Raw genomic sequence first — 24,344 nt, 5'->3', positions numbered from 1 at the left:
CAAAACAGGTACAGCAAATCATCTGTCAAGTCGCCATTTTCAGAGGAAACTGCTGACTGACCAGTATTTTTTACGTTTGGAGAGAACGGATTGCGGAGAGTTCGGTAACCGAATTGTTTTACTGAATTGATTACCGAACGGTTTGCTGTTCAAAACCCCAGCAAAATTTTACTGTACCCAGTAATTCAAATTAAGTGTGTACATCAATGTGGTCTTTCACCGATATTAAATAATTATTTATACAATTTATTGTCAGAAAAGCACATGCATTTTTCATATGGCGATTTGGCGACACTCAGAATAAGTTACATGGGCCTCCCACAAGGCTCTTGTCTAAGCCCCCTTCTCTATAATTTTTACGTGAATGACATTGATAATTGTATTGTCAGCCCATGCACTTTAAGACAACTTGCAGATGATAGGGTGGTTTCTGCCACAGGACCAAAAGCTATAAATTTACAACAACCATTGCAAGATAGCTTGGATAATTTATCAATTTGGGCTTTAAAGCTGGGCATCGATTTCTCTACGGAGAAAACAGAGTTGGTCGTTTTCTCAAGGAAGCGTGATCCAGCTCAGCTTCAGCTTCAGTTGGTTGGTAGAACGATAGCCCAAGTCCTGACATTTAAATACCTTGGAATTTGGTTCGATTCTAAAGGCACATGGGGAGGCCACATTAGGTATCTAATAACGAAATGCCAACAAAGGATAAATTTTCTGCGAACAATAACTGGATCATGGTGGGGTTCTCATCCAAGTGACATGATAAGATTGTATCAAACAACAATACTTTCAGTAATGGAATATGGGTGCATCTGTTTCCGTTCAGCTGCGAACACTCACATTATTAAACTGGAACGGATACAGTATCGTTGTTTACGAATTGCCTTAGGTTGCATGCAGTCGACTCATACGATGAGTCTTGAAGTACTAGCGGGAGTTCTTCCTTTAAAAGACCGATTCTGGGATCTCTCTACTCGTTTACTTATTCGATGTGAGGTTATGAACCCACTGGTAATTGAAAATTTTGAAAGACTTGTCGAGCTTCAACCCCAAACCAGATTCATGACAGTGTATTTCAATCACATGTCACAAGAAATAACGCCTGCTAGGTATGTTCCCACATACGTCAATATACTAGATATTCCTGAATCCACTTTATTCTTCGACACGTCCATGCAAGCAGAGATTCGTGGAATTCCGGATCATCTACGCTCGCGGGAGATCCCTAAAATATTCACAAGTAAATATCAACATATAGACTGCCTTAAAATGTTTTACACTGATGGGTCACGAATCAGTGAGGCCACTGGTTTCGGTATTTTCAACAATAATTTTTCAATTTATCTCAAACTTGCAGAACCCGCCTCTGTTTATATAGCGGAACTAGCAGCAGTTCACTATAGTTTGCAAATAATTAATACTTTACCCTCGAACCATTACTTTATCCTCACTGATAGTCTCAACACAATTGCAGCTCTACGCTCAAAGAGGATTGATAATCACGATCCATTCTTTTTGGGGAAGATACGAGAATCTCTGAGTAACCTAACAAGAAAATGTTATAAATTTACCCTAGTGTGGCTCCCCGCCCATTGCTCTATTGCGGGAAATGAGAAAGCTGATAATTTAGCCAAGATTGGTGCACTAGATGGTGAAATATATGAAAGACCCATCGCTTACAATGAATTTTATAGCGCTTCTCGACAGAGGACAGTTGCTAGTTGGCAAACATCTTGGGACAATGGAGATATGGGACGATGGCTACACTCAATTATGCCTAAAGTATCAACGAAGGCATGGTTCAAAGGATTGGATGTAAGTCGGGACTTCATCCGTGTGATGTCTAGGCTCATGTCCAATCATTATACTTTAGATGCGCATCTCCGTCGTATTGGGCTCGCTGAGGGTAATCATTGTGCTTGTGGAGAAGGTTACCATGACATTGAGCATGTTGTTTGGTCCTGCACTGAATATCGTGAAGCCAGATCACAATTAGTAGATTCTTTACAAGTCCGAGGAAGACCAATCCATGTTCCTGTTAGAGACATCCTGGCGTATCGCGATCCTCTATACATGGAACTTATCTATCATTTTCTAAAAACAGCGTCTGTCAAAATTTAATTAAATTCATCTCCTCATACTCTCATCCAAGGCTAATCATTCACCAATTAAAGTGTCCTAGAATATTTAGTTTTTAAATTTAGACAATAACAGAAAAAAAGTAAATAAATACACCCGAAAATACTAGATCATTATGAAATACAACAATGTAAGGAAAAAAGCAAACAATAAAGTGATTTCAGTGTTAGTTTTAGACAAAGTACTAGTATAATTAAAATTAGTCTTAAGGATTTTTGTAACGTGCTATGTAAAAAAAAAGAAACTGGCGTAAAAAGCTTTTGCAAATGCCGTGTCAAATAAAGGTATGGAAAAAAAAACTGACTCAGTTTCGCTTCAAGCGAAAACGCCATAAATGTGAACAGTATGGAACAGCGGTCAGCATAACTTTAAGTAAACAAATACACTCTACGGAGTGTATACACAAAAAGGGTATATTTCCACCCAGTGCTAAATTGTTGCCCTTACGGGTTACAAAATATCTTGTGAATTATTCCCAACTTCACCATTCAAAACAATGTAAAAGGTAAAAGACAAACTGGTTTCTTTCCGCTGCTCATTGACGAATCTCCAAAACGATTTAGGATCCGACTTAAGCTTACGTTGCATTTTTGTTGATAGTTTGAAAACTAAAAACTATTCAGTTTTTTTAAATCTTGATTGAGTCTGACATAATGATTTCTCAGCGACAAGCAGTTACGCGGTTTTAGCTGAACTAGCTCTGCTGTCTGCCAGGGGGATTGAGTTGAAATAGCACTTATTACAAACCGAGCATTTCCGAATTAATTCAAAATCGATTATTCTATCATATATTCTCGGCAGTCGGCTGCCCAGAGCAATAAATACATGACAAGAGTGTGAGAGTGACATAGATAGTATCACTTATCAAGGTGAATCCAGATTTTGTCAAACTCATTACCCCGCCCTACTAACACAACCTCCTTTCCGTGGCAAACATGGAGATGCAAAGGTATACACGGTCTCCATAACAACTTTTGTCACACTTTCCTTCCCCGATGACTGTAAGGACGTGGCCGTCGCTGTTATTGACATTTCAAAGTATAGAACTCTCGAAACGTGCACATTGAGAATGGATAGCTACTCCCAGGCCCCATTCGTTAATTCTTTGTGCGATTTCGCTTGTTCTGGTCAATCACGGAATAGCAACTACGAATTGTACGGTCATCATGCTTATGCTCATGCTAAAAATGTTGATTCTTCGATGTGACGAATTCTAGAATATTTTATGTTTTTTTAAAACACATTTATTTCCAAATTTGGTTAAAGAAAATTAATCAATATTTTTGCATTAAAGTTTTTAACTGGTTCAAGCATTATCTAAACACATATTTATATTGTATCAGCAGACTATAATGCCAGCCGAGATATGTAAATTTTCAGCGATTACTATTTACTTATCAATTTTCTTTTCCACTTGAAAAGTTTAGTTGGTTTAGACCATTTTGAAATATTAATATTTTTTTGCAGCATACGCACAAATATTAATTTTTCAACAGTTTGAACAGGTCGCCATATTACTTTTTTAAACATTCTACAAAATGTATCAAGTATTTTGATTATCACGAGAGCGGAACTGATCAAGGTAGCAGACGAAGAGCGTAGCGTATGAAACACTTTTACCCGCTTTCAATTCTGTTGATATGAACGATGTGGTACGGTGTTCATACTGGAGAAGCGTACTCCAAGATGCTACGAACGATTGAGCAGTAAAGCTTTTTGAGGCAGCGCACATCTACGAAAGATTGGGTGTTCCGACGAATAAATCCCAGCATCGAGAAAGCCTTCGGTGTGGTTAGTGCCACGTGTTCGGAGAATTTTAGTTTTTGATACAAATAGACGTCAAGATCTTTTATGGCGGTGACTCGTTCAATATTGGTTGACCATATATTGTAATCAAAAACAGTGGAAGAATGTGCTCGACAAAATGTTATAATATTTCATTTGCGTATATTGACTTGCATGCCGTTGATATCACACCATGAAGTAAGCGTATCAATGTCGGACTGAAGTGAACTACAATTCAGGAGAGATTTTATGCATCGGGAAACTTCAAATCGTCCGCGAATAGTAGCTTAGGAAATTTAATCACTCTGCAGAGGTCGTTAACAAATAAACTAAATATCAGCGGTCTCAAGTGACTTACTAGGGGAACTCCTGAAGAGATATCGAAAAAAGAAGATTGCGCATCTCCAATTCGTACAAAAGCACGGTCAAATACGTCCAAATCCACCGTGTCAACCAGTCCGGGAACCCAAGCCTTTTCTTCGTCTACAGCAAGACGATGAGGAACTTTGTCGAAGGCTTTGGACAAGTAAACGTATATAGCATCCACTTGCTGCCTTTTCGCCATATGCTCAATTAGATTGGAGAAGTAGCACATTAGATTCGTTGTGGTAGAACGTTTTCTAGCAAAACCGTATTGTTCTTCCGCGATGATGTGATGCATGGACTCGTATAATGCATCGTGCAACATGTTTTCGAGCATTTTCGGCAAACAGCTGAGAATCGAAATGGAACTGTAATTACTTACGTCGTGAATACTATCATTCTCATGAATCGGAGTTATTGTGGCAGTTTTCCATACACTCGGAAAGACACAGTCGTCGAGCGATAGGTTGAAGGTGATTGTGATCGGAGAGGCAAGGGAGGCTGCGCAGTTTTTGACGAAGAGAAGAGGTGGTCTGTCCGTGCCAGCACCTTTTGAAGCGTCGATGGTTGAGAGTTTTTTGGTGACTTCTTATTGGGTGAAAACTATGCGTGAAATGTTGAGGCTATAATGGGGCAATCCGTTCAGGTGCGATTCTGACAAGGGTGGTGAGTTATTACTTAGCACATTTTGAAAGAATGACGAGTACAAGTTTGCGGTGTCCAAAGTTGTCTCAGCAGAGGCACCGTTGTAGCGAACGTTTATGGGTATTCCTTTCGTTCTTTGCGATTGACGATGTAGTTCCAAAATGAGTTAGGGTCGTTTTTTATGCTGCTCTCGATGCAGCACGTGACTCAGCTTTATGCCCTGTGCTTTTAGTTTTGAAATATCGGTTCCTTGTCTTCCACAAACGGTTCCACAAATGTTTCAATTGACCAATCCACCAAGGCTGTTTGAATTTACTTTAACGATAGCGTTGTTTATTTGGTGCATTGATCCGTATAATGTCATACAGCTTCGCATAGAACGACAACATCGTCTGTCGTATATCCGCGAATAATTTCATTCCATTCAACCTCAGAAATTAATTCATTCATGCCTGAAAAGTCGGCAAGATTGTAGTCAAATATCGTTTCATTTGCATCTGATACGCAAGCTGTTGTTGCTTGCAAGTGGAACAAAAGAGGTTTATGGTGTTGACTAACTTTCATCAGAGGCATTGGGGGTTCAAGCAAATCGAAAATCTTGAGCGTTTTTTCAAAACGTCATATCTGCAATGAGTTACTCTCTTTGTTTACTTTCTCTTTCGATTTTTACGGCGTCACTATAACACTTTTCACTTATTTTACAGTACAGATCGAAAGACGGTGGTTTTAACTAGCATATTATGCAAAGAGTTGAGGTATAAATGTTAAAGTGACCGAATTATTAACAGAAGAGAAAGTAAACAAAGAGAGTAACTCATTGCAGATATGACGTTTTGAAAAAACGCTCAAGAAATATCTGGCTCGTTCGTGAGAGTGAGATCCAGTAACCGTCTGTTTAAATTCTCGAAATTATTTCTTGAGCGTTTTTTCAAAACGTCATATCTGCAATGAGTTACTCTCTTTGTTTACTTTCTCTTCTGTTAATAATTCGGTTACTTTAACATTTATCCCTCAGCTCTTTGCATAATATGCTAGTTAAAACCACCGTCTTTCGATCTGTACTGTAAAATAAGTGAAAAGTGTTATAGTGACGCCGTAAAAATCGAAAGAGAAAGTATAAACAGAGAGTAACTCATTGCAGATATGACGTTTTGAAAAAACGCTCAAGATTTATCTGTCGCATTCCGATCGACATCAACTTTTCCACAAAAGTGATTTCTTGAGCGTTTTTTCAAAACGTCATATCTGCAATGAGTTACTCTCTTTGTTTACTCTCTCTTCTGTTAATAATTCGGTCACTTTAACATTTATCCCTCAGCTCTTTGCATAATATGCTAGTTAAAACCACCGTCTTTCGATCTGTACTGTAAAATAAGTGAAAAGTGTTATAGTGACGCCTTAAACATCGAAAGAGAAAGTAAACAAAGAGAGTAACTCATTGCAGATATGACGTTTTGAAAAAACGCTCAAGATTTCTTGTTCTGACGATGCATTAATTGGTAGCAGCAAATTAGTATCCTCATCAAGTTGCCAGTTTAAGTGAGGCAAATTATTGTCACCCATTACTATAATGAGATCGCTTTCATCAGATTGCTCAAAAATCTGCTGTACGCAAGACGAGTGTGCGTCGTACAGTGACGCATTTGAGTTTGGCGGGAGTTAAATAGAGCAGGCGAAAAGAGAGAAAGATTGTAGTTTAATCCGAACGATCACTTGTTCTAGCTGTTTGCTGTTGCTAATGTGACTGAAATACTATTCAGTATTTTTCTCACTCCGACAAGTACTCCGCCGCCACGTAAGAATGTGCTGGTGTCAGGCAGCGATGCCACATGTCTTTGTGAAATGTCTGTAGAAGAACAATTAAAATGTCTGTAAAAGTCTGTAGATTGTTTGTAAATCCTATTTACACTAGGTTATTACTTTAAAAGTAGCTTGAAATTAATAAACTATTGTGAAGGAATCACTCATATTCGGATCAAATTATTCTAGTGAAATTTTGTTAAACACTGTTAATCTTTTAAAAGTCTGTAGATTTCTGATTACGTCTGTAGGAGACCATCAAAAGTCTGTAAAATACAGACATGTCTGTAAATCTGGCATCGCTGGTGTCAGGGTTTCGATCCAAACGGTTCAAGCAGTAGTTGTAGGTGAGCTCACTGTTCAAAATATTTCCGTTCAACCAAGTTTCCGTCATAACCACGATGTCTTAATCGCACAGCGAGAATACCAAATGCGGATCATTTGTTTTGGTTCGAAGTCCTCTTACGTTCTGATAATATATTGTGAGCGAGTATGGGGCAGGAGTGGATGACGGTTTACTGGCGGTTTGGATAACATCACTCGAGTTTCTTCGCAAATCGGTTCTATTGGTAAAGGATGTTCGAATTGGTCCGTTGAAAACGAAACGGAGTGCGTCTGTCATTGCGATCAAAATCGAATTACCGAACGTATACCTTCTTGCCAGGTCGCCTTGGATAACGCATAATCTCTGTGGTTTAATCCGATTGCAACATTAAACGAAACGAAAGTTAACTCATCGAGACTTTTGCTTTTCGTAACGAACTTGGTAACGTGTACAGTTTTATCGGTGCTGAGATTCTACTTCACTAGATCGGCAACCTGCTGGGTGGTCGCTTCAGGAGCAAAACCAGAAGGGTACAGCCAAATGTGTTCACTCTCTGTCAGTTACGCAGCAAGTGCCACTGTGATGCTTGGTGCCAATTCTTTGGTTCCCACAGACTCGCGGTGTGCATTTGAACTGTTATCCTCCAAAAGTCGCCGCTTTTTCCTTAAACCTTGACCGGCGTTGGTGTTGTCCCTAGTGACAATTGAGGTAAAAACTTAAACTTAGATAGCACTTGTAGCGTGCTAAAAAACTTCAATTGGTACTTGAGGTTCGAACTATGTGGAGTTATTTCGTTGATACTTGGTCAATTAAAAATTGTGTTTATTTTTGCTGTGTTTTGTTTCTTTCTCTTCAGCTCTTGCAATGCCTTGATTTGTTCATCGTTTATCAGCTGCTGTGCCGTGTTAGTGGATGATATTACAATCCGAAAGGTGGCATATGCCATCATTTTTGTGCACGCATAACACATCCAGAACAGGTTGGACTTACTGGTAATCATATCACGCTCAGGCACCGTGAGTTTAGCGCACTTCAGATGGAAAGAGGAACGGCAAAAACCTTTGCAGACAATTGGCTCTCAAACGTGAAACTTTTTCGCTCGATGCGCCAACTGGATTTCATTTTCGGTACTAGTCAAATGATGATGAAAACATTTTCTTTGCATTGATGGTATAGGATGGTTGTTCTATTTTAATTGTTTTAAAATAAATATCACATAGTTTCACAAAAAGTTTGATTACAGGTGATAAGAAAACACTCGTTCTTTCGTTTGACACCAAAACATTCAGTTGAACTCAATATTTTATTACGAATTATTGAGATCCGGAATTATTTTTGTATTGTTGAGGTTAGGTTGGTTGTTTTAGATATGGAAAATGTTTATCTAGAAATTGGACCTATCAGTGGATAACCTCGACTACCAACAACTACACTCTTTAATCCAGTGATTTTTGCCCACCTTCGTGTTTTCTATCGAAATTTCAATCTCTGAATTTCATTTTAGTATAAATTGAAACCGGAAGAACAAATGTGAGTGAAGTAACAAGAAATTTACCATCTGGATATTTTTCAGAGGTAGGAAACATATTTTCTTCACCAATATTACTTTTCATTAGAAGAAATAACGTTTAATTATAATATTGATTGAATTTAAAAAATTCAGAATTTACTTTCCAATGCGTTTTGACAGAAAATAAAAACATCATCATTGAACTTCCGTGCCCTCTGGCGGTCGACATCTAGCGTTAGATCACGAATACCATCCTCATTTTTCACATCAGTGGTGCAAGAGTGACATAACATAGCGCTGTCCATTGTTTTCCACAATAAGCAGAAATTTGCGATCAACTTTTGCGAAAATCGTCACGATAGACATTCGAAATTGCTTGAACTCGAATAGGTAACGATGGAGGAAGCGACCAGGTTCACGATGATAAACTCACAAAAATTCCGAAACATGAAAATTAAGCAAAAGCCAATGATTAGTAAGGAGCAAACACTCGAACACTAGAGTAAGGTGGGGTAAAAGTGCGCGTGGGGCAAAAGTGCGCATAGGACTTTTAGAAGCACACAAGCGCTAGACCCTGGCAACTCTGTATGGATTTAGTATATCATTAAGTCAGCTAATCGCACATACAAGCATGAAAGGTTTGAATATAGTGGCTTGAAATTAAGGGGGAAGGACCATGGGAATCATAAATTGGCTGTTTGAATAAATCAGGATCTATAAAACTACAGTACCCTAAAAATCTTCAACATATGGTTCGTTGCGAGATATATTTGATTTGATGAAAAAAATTCAATAATTTTCGTAACAATTTATTAAGTTAAAAAAACTGACGGTGGGGTAAAAGTGCGCATAGCATATCCTCCCCAATAAAAAGACGCGAATTAAACTTTTTATATAAAAATTTAACTAATTCTTCTATGATCTAAAGAAGGGACCAGCATCTTCAATAACTGTGAGCTCACCGGTCAAATTACGACTGATATGAGCAGTTTAGGAACAGAGGCATCAGCACAACTGGCTCCAAGGAAAAATATAGAGTGACGAAAGCTCAGAGTAATTAAAAAAACTATGAGTATGTAAATAAAGATGTATTTCCAATATAAATAGCATATTCGCAAGAATTCTTGTAGTGGTCTACCCAACTATCACAAATAATGATGTTACGAGGGATGACAGTTTGATCATGAACGACATTGTCTAAAAGATGAAACATCCAAGTTTTTTCAACATAATGGAAAACTGAACAACATCAACCGAGGTAAAGGGAGGAGTACTTTTCAGTTATGAAGGAAGAGTAAGAGGGGATGGATATCCTAAAATTGATTAGTTTAATTTATGGGCGGTAATAAATCGGCTATTTAATCAGTACGCACTTTTGCCCCGTGCTATGCCCACTCTTGCCCCAACCATGGGGCAAAAGTGCGCATTTGAGTATTCATAAGAAAATAATTATTTCTCGGATTACAAGCAAAACCAAGACATATCTAGTATTACGTTTTGAAGATGTGTGATGAGATTATTAATTTGTAATCATGCCGATTTTCTAGTGCTTTTCTACTAATAGTTATTTTACGAAAACTGTTAGGTGCGCACTCTACATGCTTATTTACCTCACACACATCACGCATGGAACGAAAAGATACAACAATCAAGAAAACTTCGTGTCTGATTCGGATAAGAGGAACTCGAAACGCATCTCCATAACTAAAATGGATATATGAAATGCATTTTCTCAAATTCGATGTAAATTTACTACACATTAGTAGAGTGACCTTCCCCTCTTTTCAGAATGAATTTTATTTCATTCGATTCTAGAATTTTGTGTATGAAGAAATGGCACACTGCATATATGGTTTCCAAAATAAAAATGATTAGAAATGTGCGACAGCGAGACTTAAACCAAATACATATTTGTATTTGCTTAAACCACCATCAGTTATAGAATTTAATGTCGCAACATGACTGCATGAAATTAAAATACTAATGTCTCGAGTATGATTTTTGTTACCTATTCAATAGACAATGCATAAAATATCGAATGAAAATATTTACACCAATCTATCTATTGATGATAACGTGAGTTTAGACGTCTCTTATTTAAAGACAGAAACTAGTCGTGGTGTGAATAATTTTAGTTTGAGATGAAAACCTGTTGTGAGTTTTCCCACAGCCGTTTACAATGATATCCGTTTATGACTGACTAGACTCAGCAATTTGCGTAGTTGCATTGCTTTTTACACTAATCTATTAAAATATTGATACTGTACGGCTTGCTTTCCCAATATCGAACGCGTAAATACTTTCCAGCCTCCTCACGCACTCTATTGTTGCTAATTATTGGCGGTCTCATCGAAATATATTTTTCTCACCCTTCTGTAGGTCAGTTAGTACTTAACACGAACTAATTCGTCTCTGCCTACCCCTTTGTGCAAACCTGTTGCACTAGGTACTGCGGAATCGCACATTTACATTTTTCTGAGTGCGGGCAGTTAGTGAATCAACCATCACGAGTAGTGTTTGTTGCGTTTTCGCGCCCGATTCAGAGCCAACAAATCAACGGGCGTTGATGGTACGATTGATTTGCATACCTACTTAGTATAACTCTGTTCGCGTTGTAGTTGTGGAAAACTGCAGCACGGGAGTACACTTTTTGTCTCATAACGCACGTTGTTTATATTTTTGTTATGATCGGGATAATTGGATTAGCCCTTCGGCTTCCCGTTTTCCGATCCATTCGATGGCCATCGTTCATGGTCGGTTCAGTGTGAGAATTGTAGAACTATGTCAGGTATCCAGGTTATCGTCCCAGGATGTTAGTTGAGCAGTGCCAGGCAGTCGTACAACACCTCAGCGGAGCGCGGTTTCCAATTTGACCATGTGGGTGACGGTGAAGAACAAAAATGGTTCCCATTCGATGCAGTTCGCATTGCGTAACGTGTTTCATTTTGATTTGTAACGATAGTTGATTCCCCTTGTGAGGATTCCAGTTGGGTGACGCAAGCTCAAACCAAATCTACCAGATGATCAACAAAGTGTGCGCGGATGTTCTTGATCTAAGAGGTGGACTTTTCCTGGGGAACTTCCATTTAGAATTTATTTTCAATCGATACCGAAGTAGCCAACGGGAAGGCACGAAAAGGGTACATCGTGTCGCAACGTTTTAATTGAATAATTGCACTCGGTCCGGTCGGGCGTCTAGTGGAAGTTGTTGGAGGAGAGCGAAAATGGACGCCCAAAGTGAACCCTTGAAGGAGGAACGCGATAAAAACGAGTCTGAAGTAAGCAGTGTGGTTTATACAACAGATTTACCTGTGGAAATACAAAGGGTTTTATCGAATAATGAAAATTGCCCAGGGTGCCGGAGTTTATGTTTTTAAAAGAAAAGAAAAACAAATAAGATACAACAAAAAATCGGTGTGAATCTGGGCTAAGGCTCACGATAAATCACTTGAGTATGGTGATTCGGAGTGGAAATTAACAGATTGCAATTCATAGTGGAAACAAGACTTCCCCGAAGGCAATGAAACGTGATTCAATGAAGATCTCAGGATAAGTGAATCAGCATTTAACGCATGTGTTTATTCAAAGGAGTGTAGTGATTGAGATTGTCGAGAAATGTTGGTAATATGTAAATTGCGCAAGTGATTTTGTGATAACAATATTTTGGGATGTTATGTGATACTATGCATGTGCGTTTTCTGTTTATCTTACGTTTGAAGTAAGGTGAGAAGTATCATTTTTGAACATTCCAAAAAATGGTTTGGATGTTCCTCCTTTTGGCATTCTGAACCGCTGAAAATATGTAAATGAAGTGTATTTGATAAATTTAATGATGGTAGTACAGCTAATGAATATAATGGATATGAAGAATTTAAACATAATAATAGTGATAATAGATACGGTTTAAACATCTTAATGTAAGATTCGCGATAGATTTTCCTGCGTCAGTGGTTCCAGGTTTGAATAAGCTATGTGACTGACTATACAGTGACTGTTGGCTCAGGGTGTTACCGAGAACTATGCCCAGAAGAGCGGAGAACGAATCAAAGAACAACTAACTAGAATTATGCTGAATACTGCTTGACAGCAGTCAGTATAAAGACCACAGAAGTGACACGAGAAAATCAGCGATCTGGTTTGTTCTACACAAAGGAAAAACGAGAAAATGCCGGATAAGCCACGAATGCTAGTAGCGACGGGGAATGATAACAGTAACCTGAGAACAGGCGAGAGAAAATGTCACCGGTGTTACAAAACGGTGATAGGACAAAAACACTTGCGCTGGGAATGACAGTGTAGTAGACGATTAACAACATGAGAACGAAATAGGCCCCTGCACCGGTTATGATTTACGACCGGGACGGGTATCAGTTGAAAGATGGTATAGCATTGGTAACCGGGTGGAACGAGCACTTTAAGTTTTTATTGATTGCGCAACCAAGCTTGGGAAAAATTGCATCACAAACCGTTCGTTCACCATTCACAAGAAAACTTTCGTCAATTGTGATGCATTGTGTTTTTTGGAAATTGAAGCATAGCAACCTGCACACTTAGAAAATATCGTGTAAATTTAGGTGTCCTGAAAGTGACATATACGAGCATCAAAAATAACACATTTTTACGTTTGCTTTTAATTTTACACGGCGTGTAATTTCCTGAACTTGTAATTTTACTCCATAATGGTACCTGCCATGTAAAATTAAAATATGACGTAATTTTATATGAAAGCACGTAGAATTACTTTTTGAGCAATGAATAGGTATTTCGCAATGGATTCATATTGTTATTATAAAAACTCTTTCTGTGATTCTTTCTGTTTATTCTTCTAAGGCGAATTTTAATACGTAGTACATGTTCATTGAATTTATTAACGGAAAATCCACATGTGAGCAATCATCAAACATGGCCAGTTTTAGTTATCTTTTCTCTATACATATCGATCAAAGTACATAGAAATATAAATTCAAAAGTAGTTGGCATCTATCATTGCAGTATCAGAATTTCGATGATTGGGCTGCTGGTTGTATATTCATGGCATTTAGGAGTTAGGAATGTGATTAGAAAGTGCCTCGATGAATCGTTTGACCACACGTTGCTGCTGTCCTTTGCGTGTAGCATTCGATTTAGATCCGGTTGTCGGGAGTATTTTGAATAAGTACTCCTGAATGAACTCCATGAACTTAGATGCTTGCTTCATGTACATAAAATTATGCACGTAATGAACACACATCAAATCCGTAATGGACTGCACCACGCTTTCGGTACCCTCACTCAAACGTATTTGTTCAGCAAACACATAATACATCTGTCTGTTATTTCCACAATCTGAAAATGATAATAAATATAGTTATCAATTTCATATAAATAAATAAATAAATATCGTTATCTTCATACAGTCAGTAAGCTCTCATTCGATTTTGAATGAGATATTTACACAACACAATGATAGTTGTGATACTTTGTGTAAGAAAACAATCGAAGCAGTCTTCTAAGATGGCCGCTCATCTTGTACCGTCGCGTCGTATGGAACAACACTTACAGTTTTAATTTCGGTTAGCTATTTTACTCACCTATTGCTACGAGAACTGGACCTGAACAATCGGTTGTAATGCTATCAATTTTAGTTCCCATCTGTAAGAAATATATGATGAAATAAATTTATGACACCTTCACGTTTCACTTATATAACCTCTTTCAGTATAATGACGTCATCAATATTTTCTCCCAAGGAACGGCACAAAAATTTGAAAATGTCGTAATCCGAAGCATGGGCATCTAGGAGAAGAAATTTGCGATTACTCTTCGAGAAATCGATGATTTTCGACCGCTTGGCTGAGAAATATTGTTCCAATGATTCCGCTTTCACGCCCGTGGCGCATTCAAAGTGGTAATTTAATAGACTTCGACGCCTTAATACTGGATGTTTCGCCAACACATCTTTCAGTGGTATATTCTCATCCAAACAGTATCTAACATACGACTGAGAAGTTTGTAGAAAATCTCTTGTTAGGAGTTCCGGTTCATTTCTGGACAGTGCCGAGAGGACATTCTTGGGGCAATCTTGAGAAGACTTTTGCCAGTACTCCTTGATTGTCCCAGCTCGCAAGTTCCGGTATCGTCTGATATCCGATGAAGAAGCTTTTGGTTGGTTTGGTTCTTTGTAACGGTTGAGATAAGTATTGCGGTTTATCATCTTGTGTTTCAACCATACATAATCCGTTTCTTTTCCAAATCCGTCGTCATCAACGAAGTTCAGACACGGAAACACGTTGAAGATTTCTCGTGCAGCTTTTTCCATCACGTCCGCTCGAATGATGTTATCAATACATCTTAACTGGTCAACAACAGAGTTAGCTAGACCACTTAAATCGGTTTTTGAAATTTGCAAAGATCTAGGCACTGGTAGGGTTGAATTCATGTTGCGAAAGTTTTGCATTTTTTGCAAACGATCGAGAGTACCGTCACTTATCTTCTTCCAATTTATTTTAAAAGAATTGAATTTCATTTCACTTGTAGCGTGCTTCTTGGAACCTTTCAAGAGTGTAACTTCTTCATGTGTTCGTTTCTCAGCGCTGTTCGGATTCGAATTTTCATCTACACAGTCTACATCAACGTCCAAATTATTTTCATCACTGCCTGGCCAAGGGTTGTCTTCCTGCACGGACGAATCGCTGATTTCTTCCTCTGAAACTGCTCCTGGATCCAACTTTGCAACTGATATTCCTTGAAATGAGCACTGTTGATCTGCAGTTGTGCTGGAGCTGGGAACAATGGATATGATGTTCGGAGGTGTAGAAACTTGCAGAAAAGCATCGATATCCATAACTGTTGCTCGTTCGTCATGAGAGCTGCCGGTCAGTTGCTGACTGTAAGTTGAGTCGACTGTAAGTTAAGATTAATATTTGATTAACGAAGAAGACATATATTTTGTGGAATGAGCAAATGAGAGCATTTTTACACATGTTCATGATTGCTTTTCCAGTCATGCTCCAGGCATGCATCGGCTATTCACAATTATTATGAAACGTGAAATGTTGTATTTTCCAAAGACCCCTATACCGCCGCTCAAAGCGTAATCGTCCCATGTATATAGGGAATCTAATAGCACATGGGCAGTTATGCGTATAGCGGTAGTATAGCTGTCTTGCGAAATGGTATCATAATATCCGATGGCATAGCTTCTGGGATGCGTCACAACATTCTGGACGTTATGACGCACATGGCTTCGCCATAAGTATAGGTCTTGTTTTGCGTCGCTAGTCCAGGATAAAATTAAGCACTCCTAATTTTGGCTATTGTGACACATAAAAACTGGTTCATACGGTTTCAGGATAAGAAGCACCAAAGAAGATGCGTCATTAAAGTATTGTGGCGCTTAAGAGGCATGCCATAGAATTCGCTTGGGTTTGGGCATCACAAAGCGCAAGATGTCGATTGCCATATAATATCCGATAGTAGCATGCATCATAATATCCAGAACAACATAATTCACCATTAGATACGAAAACAAATGTCCGTCATAAAGTTTCGAACTTACTTTCGGAATTTATTGCGTATCCTTGTGCGTCATACTCTTACTAATCGAATGTTATGGCATGGTTTCTCTGAGAAATTCCTATTTAAGGGCTATTCATACGTGGCCGTAAAGGTTACTATACACTTCGGGAATTACTACGCTGATGCAGATGAGAGGTCAGTCAGAAGGTTTCAGTACACCTCGTGGATTTTAGGACGGGATTTCGATCAGGGCAAATTTTCCGCCGTAATCTTTCCAAACTGTCAAGCCAAAAGTTTTGCTGCTTCCAAAAAATACCAAACCTCATGAAAACATAATTTTTCCTGCCGGAAACAATTAATGTTACATTGTTTCCGACCGATTTTTTTATGTGGAGAATTTTTAAAATCCGTGACGTTTTCCGCGGTTGGGTTTTACCTTTTATGACGAATTTTAATTTTTCCGTCTCGGAAAATGAAAATCCATCCATTTGAAACACACGGGGAACAAAATCCCGCGATCAGATTCTCGAGGTTTACAGTAGCCTTAAGGAGGAGAGAATATGCTTGGCCAAGCTTTAAGGATCATAAAAAGCGTTTCAAAGACCGGGAAGGTAGGTTGAGTTCAAGTTTTAGTGCTAAGAGAATTGACACTATACTGCCTATAATCGCTGATAAGTCCATGTAGTTAGTGAATCCCATAGCACTTGGGACTGACATGCGATTATGGGAAGGATATCTCTCTTCAGAAAAAAATAGTGTAGATGTGTGGCACCCAGCGACTGAAATATAAATTGATCTGCTGGGTCTCTGATGCAGGTAGTGATAAAAACAGAAGTACTTGCTTAATTTATTTTCATTTCCATTCTCTTGATCTAGTTTATTGAATTTTTTTACTTTTTTCGGTTAATTGCGAAGCGGCAACTACGAATTGTATGGTCATACTTCATACTTCGGTATCAGTTAATATTTAAAGCATCGAAACTATATAAGTAAAATCAAGTAAATCTTTCATAGAAATCAATAGTAGTGGTAGTGGGAAACATATATTACATATTGGTGTCAACACAAACTACTTGCCATGGTAAATCGCTTGTATAACATGTATGATTTGACCATGAAAAACGAGGAAATATGGGGACTATCGGAACTCAAGCGGATTTTCAAGTTCGATGCAGCTTTACACACGGTACTATTTATCCTCACCTACCGTATATATAACGAAGCTTTTCTCAGCGCTTTGGACGAAGTATACAAAGTGGTCGCCACGGATATTTGCTGGATGGGATCATGGACTATTTATCGAGAGTACGATTAATCAGAGATGATCCATCAAGAGCATGATCATTGAATCAAAATCAGCCCAAACACTGGTGGTAAGATTAAACACCGAACAGGAAATAACGACAAATCGAACACAATCAACGTTATAGATGCTGTTAAGCTGCGATTAAAATTCTCAAAACAAATTTCCTTCTTACAGCAAAACAATCAGTGCTATATTGACAGGATTGACAGTTGACCATAGAATCGAAGCATACAGAGTGAATAATAAAAGAGTTACGCAAATGCGCAAAAGAAAACTAGCACCACTTAATTCGCGATTTAACGCTGGATGTCGGCCGTCAGATGCCACGAGAGTGCAATGATAATGTTTTAATTTAAATCCACCAAAACACATAGAAATGTAAATTTTAATGTAGAATACATTTAAGGTTTCAATATAGGGGTCCCGTTTCAAAATATCGGCTGCGGCGCCGCGTCAGATTTTGAACGTTAATAACTTTTATCATACTTAACAGAATGATTTGATTTTTAGACCAATTTGTTGCAAATATGTTCCTCTATGCTGTATTAAAATTTTAAGTATGTATAACATGCACTAATAACAAAAAAATGTGTTTTGAAAAATCTTTCGAAAACGACTCGGAAAAGTGAAAATTTTCAGCCCATCCCGCACAGAGCCGTCAAAATGGTGGACCAACCGAACAATAAAATAATGAAAAGTTTATATATAGGTCCACTACATGTTTGTTTTATGATTATTCGTATTTGGTTGCTTGACGAGAGCAGTTAGTGGGGGAAAGACGGCATACTCCTTTGGTTAGGCCATTAGAAGCCGGACGGAAAGGAAAGGCTCACGCACGGCACGAGAACGAGCGAGAAAGCGATAGTAGTGCATATTAGCGCGATTATATAAATATCTGTCGGTCGGTTTTTCTCATTCGTATTCGTTCAAGTACTAGCAAGCAGCCAGTCCACCGAAGTAAAGCAGTTGGCAATGACGACGGTCCGAAAAAGTGCCCCAGCTACTGGTGACTCATCGGAACTGTCGCCCTGCAAGAATTTCGCCCCAACTAAAGGGCAACTAATCTGTAGGCTATCGTTCCAGCGTCTATATAAGAAATACGATGTGTGGAACGAAAGAAAGAGAATTTAAATTATCCTCTCTCGCTCGTTTTCGTGCACTGCTTTTCCATTCCTTTCTGCTGCTAATACCATCATAACTTAAACGAATGTGCATGTTCCCCCACCATCTCATGGCCAGTGTTGCCACAATTGCATGTTGCTATTACACTTTGAATTATTTTATCGATCCTCTCTAGTATTGATAAAATATAGAACGTGCAAAGTACACTAGTCGCATGCTTTTATTCGAACTTTTTGGCAGCCTCCGTTGATTAACTGCATAAATCGATTTGTTTGTGCAGCTCCTTGCTAGTAGCAAACTAAATAGCCTTTATCAGCGCTAACAAATAACACAAAAGAATTTAAATTTGTGAAAATATTTTCCTTCCTTCTTTTCAAATCTGTAACATTCTTTGAAAATATTGTTTGAATGTTGTTATTGAAAAACTGAACATGCAAGTTTGCTAGCACTGGCCACTACATTGAAGGCGATGGAAAGACAGAATATTCGTTTTGGTTATGCTAGTATTGGTAGCCGAACGGAAAGGAAAGGCGCAGGAATGGAACGAAAACGAGCGAGAGAGCGATAGTAGTGCTTTCTCGTGTGTTTATATATGAATATTGGTCAGTCGGTTTTTCTCATCATTCGTATTCGTTCAAGCACTAGCAAGCAGCCAGTCCACCGAAGGAAAGCAGTTGGCAATGGCGATGGACGGAAACAGTGCCCCAGCTACTGGTGACTCATCGGAACTGTCGCCCTGCAAGAATTTCGCCCCAACTAAAGGGCAACTAATCTGTAGGCTATCGTTCCAGCGTCTGGTTCGTGAGATTGTACAGGACTGCAAAGTCGAGCTACGCTTACAAACCTCAGTCGTAATGATGCCCCGAGAAGCCAACGATGCCTACTGGTTCGAGAATGCAAAATAGTGCGCCTGGTTTGTTCGAGAATGCAAAATACTGCACCAAACGCATAACTTTCAGGCCAAATATATTAAACTGGCTCACCGTGTCGCGGGGAGTGCGTCTGAATTATGCTCCCGCAATAAAACAATAAACGGTTCTTTTCAGGACCAATTAATTGTGTTCTAATAAGAGTTAAACTGAAATATCCATTTGAGGTGTTTAACAATTTTCAGCAAGTAGGTTAGAAATACGATATGTGGATAGAAAGAGAATTTAAATTATCCTCGCTCGTTTTCGCGCACTGCTTTTCCATTCCTTTCTGCTGCTAATACATCATAAATTAAACGAATGTGCGTGTTCCCCACCATCCCATGGCCAGTGTTGCCACAATTGCATGTTGCTATTACACTTTGAATTATTTTTTCGATTCTCTCTAGTGTTGATAAAATATAGAACGTGCAAAGTACACTAGTCGCGTGCTTTTATTCGAACTTTTTGGCAGCCTCCTTTGATTAACTGCATAAATCATTAGATTTAAATTAACGTCTCGAAGTGAAGTCACGATGCTCCGGTTATGTCACAGACATTACCCACCCATCTTTTTTTAGTTTAGTAGAGCGAATACGAATTACTATCGCTCTCTCGCTTGCTCGTTTTCGGGCTATGTTCCTTTTCATTCTTTCCTGCTACTAATACTAGCATAATCAAAACGAATGTGCGTCTTCCCACCATCCATTTAGTGAGCAGTGTTGCCAAACGCATTTTCAGTTTTTCATCAATAACATTTCAACAATATTTTCAAAGAATGCTGTAGATTCGAAAAAAAGAAAAATAGTTGGTGATGGAAAAGAATTCCCAATTAGAATTTTTAACCATAATTATAACGAATCATTTGAAAATTTCACATGCAAACGTAATTTCGTTGCATATCATTAGATTTGGATTAACGTCACAAGTGTAGTTACGACACTCCAGTTATGTCGCAGACATTACCCACCCATCTTTTAATGTAGAATATTTAGTCTAGAAATCAGAATGTTCCAATGGTCGTTTCAGGCGACTTCAACATAGATGTTTCAAAACAAGAGAATTTGAAATTTGTTTATTTTATGAATGAATGTTTCAAGCTTCGTTTGATCTCTGATCCATCACAAGCAACTACACTTGCAGGCACATGCATTGATCTTGTATTTGTCAAAAACGTCAATGCAGAAACCCGAAGATATATTTCGTACTTTTCATATCACAGACCAATACTTTTTTTAATTGATCCAGTGGTTTAATTTCAAATGTAAACAACGCTTGAAAAATTATAACCGGTTGACGACCTACACCTACACCAATCATGTCAGAATCACCTCCTGGACAACAGCTAAGCCCGGAAATAGTAAGAAGTCAGAAACATCCAACGAAAATCGAAGCCAGCGCATCTCCCCACCAAGGCCAACAACGCCAACAAAAACGGTCCTTGTCAGGACCACCATCATTTTTGTAAAGAATAATTTGAAATATTCCTCGCCCAAATCACCTTTTGTCCGAAAATTCCAATGAATATCAACATATTTGAAGAACGTGTTCCTTATGTATTCTACATCTCTCCGGTTATGTCGCAGACATTACCCACCCATCTTTTTAATTTTCCTAACTTAATTAATATACTAATTTGAATTACAGGTCTTTTCTCCTAATGAAAAATAACTTTGATGAAGAAAATATGTTTAGAACCTTTGAACAATAAATAAAAGATGAATTTCTTGCTTCGTTGACGTTCTGTAAATATAACGTCTGAATCGTACTTTATCCTCATTCTAGCGCAAACATCTAACCCTTCGTTAGATTTTTAAGATGATTTCCTAATTAAGGGGGTTTTTTACTCATAAAATGGCGGAAATGCTATTTTTCACGAGAATTTCGCTATTTTATGTCTAGTTTTGTGTTTTTGCACGATGAAACCCTACGACGCCGTTCTATTTGATGCTGATTTAAAACACGTTTAGAACTTGTTTTAAATACATTCAAAGTTTTCAGCACAGACACTTAGACCCGATAGATTGGGGAAAAATACATTTGAATGCAGTAACGCTGAAGGCATGACATGAATTTTAAATTGAATAGAACAACCGCTAAAACTGCTGCTGGGGACAGCAAGTTCTAGTTTTATAATTCTCAGTTTTATATTATAGAACTGTCAAAATTATGAATCTAGAAATGAAACACTCCTGAACATGCTCTAAATTCTGACGAAATTTAAAGTTTATTTTTTGATAAATGTACAATACTTATGTCTTCCAAATCAGGCATGAGTAACGTTTATTTACTTTGTTAGGGTGCTTACAGAGTGGCCGCGAGAAGCTGACCAGGAGCTGGCATTGACATTAAAATGCGAGAAACCTGCTTGCAGCATATCAAATGGAACCTGTCAGAGTAAAAGCAGGCAGTCGGCGCCGATCCGCTCAGCTTTCACTCTGACATCATCCCTTTGGTTTGCAGCAAGCAGGTTTCTCGCATCTCGCATTCTAATGTCAGCATCAGCGCCAGCTCAGCTTCTCGCCGCCACTCTGTAAGCACCCTTAGATTGGTCTGCTCCATATGGTATTTTTGGCTTCACACTATTCGTCTCTCTTCCTATTCACTCTGGCACATAGGACCTTTTCAATAAGTTTGCTAGTTTTATAGTTTTGCGAGCGTCGTAGCAATGTTACCTGTACATTTACCTAAGTCGACATAATATGACTTTTACTGTGAACCGTATTTACCACCAATACGATTATGCTGTGAAGCAATGTTTGTAAACACGGCTCACAATAAAGGTCAAACTATGTCGACTTCGTCAGCGTGCACCAGGCTAATAGAATTGTTACCTCTTTAATTCTAGTATCTTTAGTCATTACCGTCAAACAAAACATTGGGTAGTAAGCATCGTGAAATTTGTCATAGCAATGTATTTTGTTTAGGAAATCTATCTGTATTTGCTTAGGAGATTTATTTTGCTATAAAGCGAATTATGAATTTAATTAAATTTAAGTTGCAAATCTAGATTAAAGTAAAATTACAAATCTTCTATTCACGGTTAGTACTATATGAAAATATTCAATAAGTTATAAAAAACCACTATTTTGATATCTTATAGAAAATGCATTTAGGATCACTTAAGGAGTATAGGAGATATTGGGAATCACCGTTATTGCTAACGAGCTAATGCAAAAAGACCGTCATTTAATGTAACGAGAAGAGGATCATAAAAATATGGAAAGGATCGAAATGTGATATAATTTTTCAGCAAGCTAGAAAGGCCCGCATGCTAGTAACGTGAGGTGAGGTAATGTGTTTTTCTTAAGATTTTTATCAGTGGTCTTTCTATTTAGTCGTAGGTTATGTAATAATAAAGCCAACATTAAAAACTATTTGGAATTAGGAAAATGTGGCACAGGCGGCGGTATTGCAAGATGAGGGTGCTAGGCGTTTTGAAGTTTAATGAAGCTTGTGAAATGCGATTAGTGCATGTGATTGGCTTTATAATTATAATTGAATAAAAGTAATCTGTTCAAACAAACTACAATGTGTAAATATCTTGGGTAAAAAATTAATAAATAAGTGAAATAAAATATATATATATACATACCATCGGACTGTGCACAGGTTTCTTCGAACGGATGAATCGTTGTATCTAGAGAAACCCACGTTTCGTTTGATTCTAGAAGCATCAGCAACTTATTTTTAAATACTTGAAGTACTAAGTCGGAAGTTATGCGGCACCCATCATGTTCAGTTAGTATTTGTGTAACATTTTTTCCCAACGCAGTCGATCCTGAAACTCGAAATATTTGATATAGCTTATGAATTTTGAATTGTTGAATATGGCTTACCTTCACCCAGTAAACTTGCTGTACTACCAAACGCTGGAATAGCATAGCGATGTAATCGTGTGGAGTCGCAGATTCTAAACACTATCAGAGAGTCCATTTTCAACGTGTATCAAGATAGAGATGGGTTTAACAGAGATTCGCTAGTTCATAAGTGGAATTGCATGCTTAGTGAACAAATACTCATTGTTGCCTTCAATATAAAAATTCAATGGAGCTCGATCAATTAGATCATTAATGTTTTTGATCTCAATTGATAAAGATTCCTTTTGAATTAAATATAGTCCTTTCTCGTGAATGTTCAAAACAGCCTTGCGTTTACCATACATGAAAATATTGTTTGTTTTCTTTTGATAAATCAAAAACTGAATTTCTATAATAAAAAAGTATTCTCCATATTGGTCATGCTCCAGAAAAACATATTGACCCTTCTTGTAGCTGTAACCACAATAGGCAGAATCTTCAGAATACACATTTTGATCGTCCAAAAGGTTAAACCTGTTCAAATGATATTTGACCGAGTCTGGCAAATACTCTATAGACTCTACGAACTTTTCTACTAACAAAGCTTGATCGAATCGCATGTTTTTCATGTTTAGCAAGCCTTGGTAATATTGATGTTGCTCGCTGCAGAACTTAACAACGTTTTTGAAGTTCAACGTACTTCGCAATGCTCTTTTGAAGAAACAATGCTTGCGCTCGCAAAAGAGTGTACAATATGACATTAATGGCCCCATCCAAACTATGAGTTGAGGGTAATGAATAGTGAAATGGTGCTTTGGTTTTAAGGGTGCATCAAACTCTTGCGTCCTTAGCTCGAGATATTCCCTTATAAGTGATGAGAGTAAGTTAACTTGTTCTTTTGAAATCACTGGCGATGTAATAATATCTGTTAACTGTTTGATTAAGAATAGCATTACCACTAGCGGGTTATTGAAATCTATTGCTTTATCAACAAATATAAATGGTAGTATCTGAATTAGATGCCAAGTGTCACAGGCCTTAGATTTGATATTTTTCATTTTTCTAGAAAAATCTAAAGTTATTTTAGTTTTCAATTTAAGTTGCTTGCAAATGCTATTAATTTTTGCTTGTAAAAAGTTAC

At 38.0% G+C, this 24,344-nt stretch overlaps 1 protein-coding gene across 2 annotated transcripts in view; it reads left to right on the top strand.

Annotated features, from left to right (window-relative positions):
• The first annotated feature begins 11,120 nt into the window (after positions 1-11,120).
• LOC131682533 (carcinine transporter) overlaps positions 11,121-24,344 on the top strand; it is a 63,123-nt gene continuing 49,899 nt past the window's right edge. Inside the window, exon 1 of one of the 2 annotated variants that reach the window (XM_058964076.1) lies at positions 11,121-11,139. In XM_058964076.1, the coding sequence (XP_058820059.1) occupies positions 11,137-11,139 (3 nt within the window). In that variant the 5' untranslated portion in view covers positions 11,121-11,136. Of the gene's footprint in view, positions 11,140-11,244; positions 11,849-24,344 lie in introns of those variants that run through there. The other variant, XM_058964075.1, reaches the window with a different exon arrangement.

This window comes from Topomyia yanbarensis, chromosome 2 (assembly GCF_030247195.1).
Source record: "Topomyia yanbarensis strain Yona2022 chromosome 2, ASM3024719v1, whole genome shotgun sequence".
In the NCBI taxonomy this organism is placed as follows: domain Eukaryota; kingdom Metazoa; phylum Arthropoda; class Insecta; order Diptera; family Culicidae; genus Topomyia; species Topomyia yanbarensis.
The sequence above is the reverse complement of the archived record's forward strand: the minus strand, read 5'-3'. Positions and strand labels throughout refer to the sequence as shown.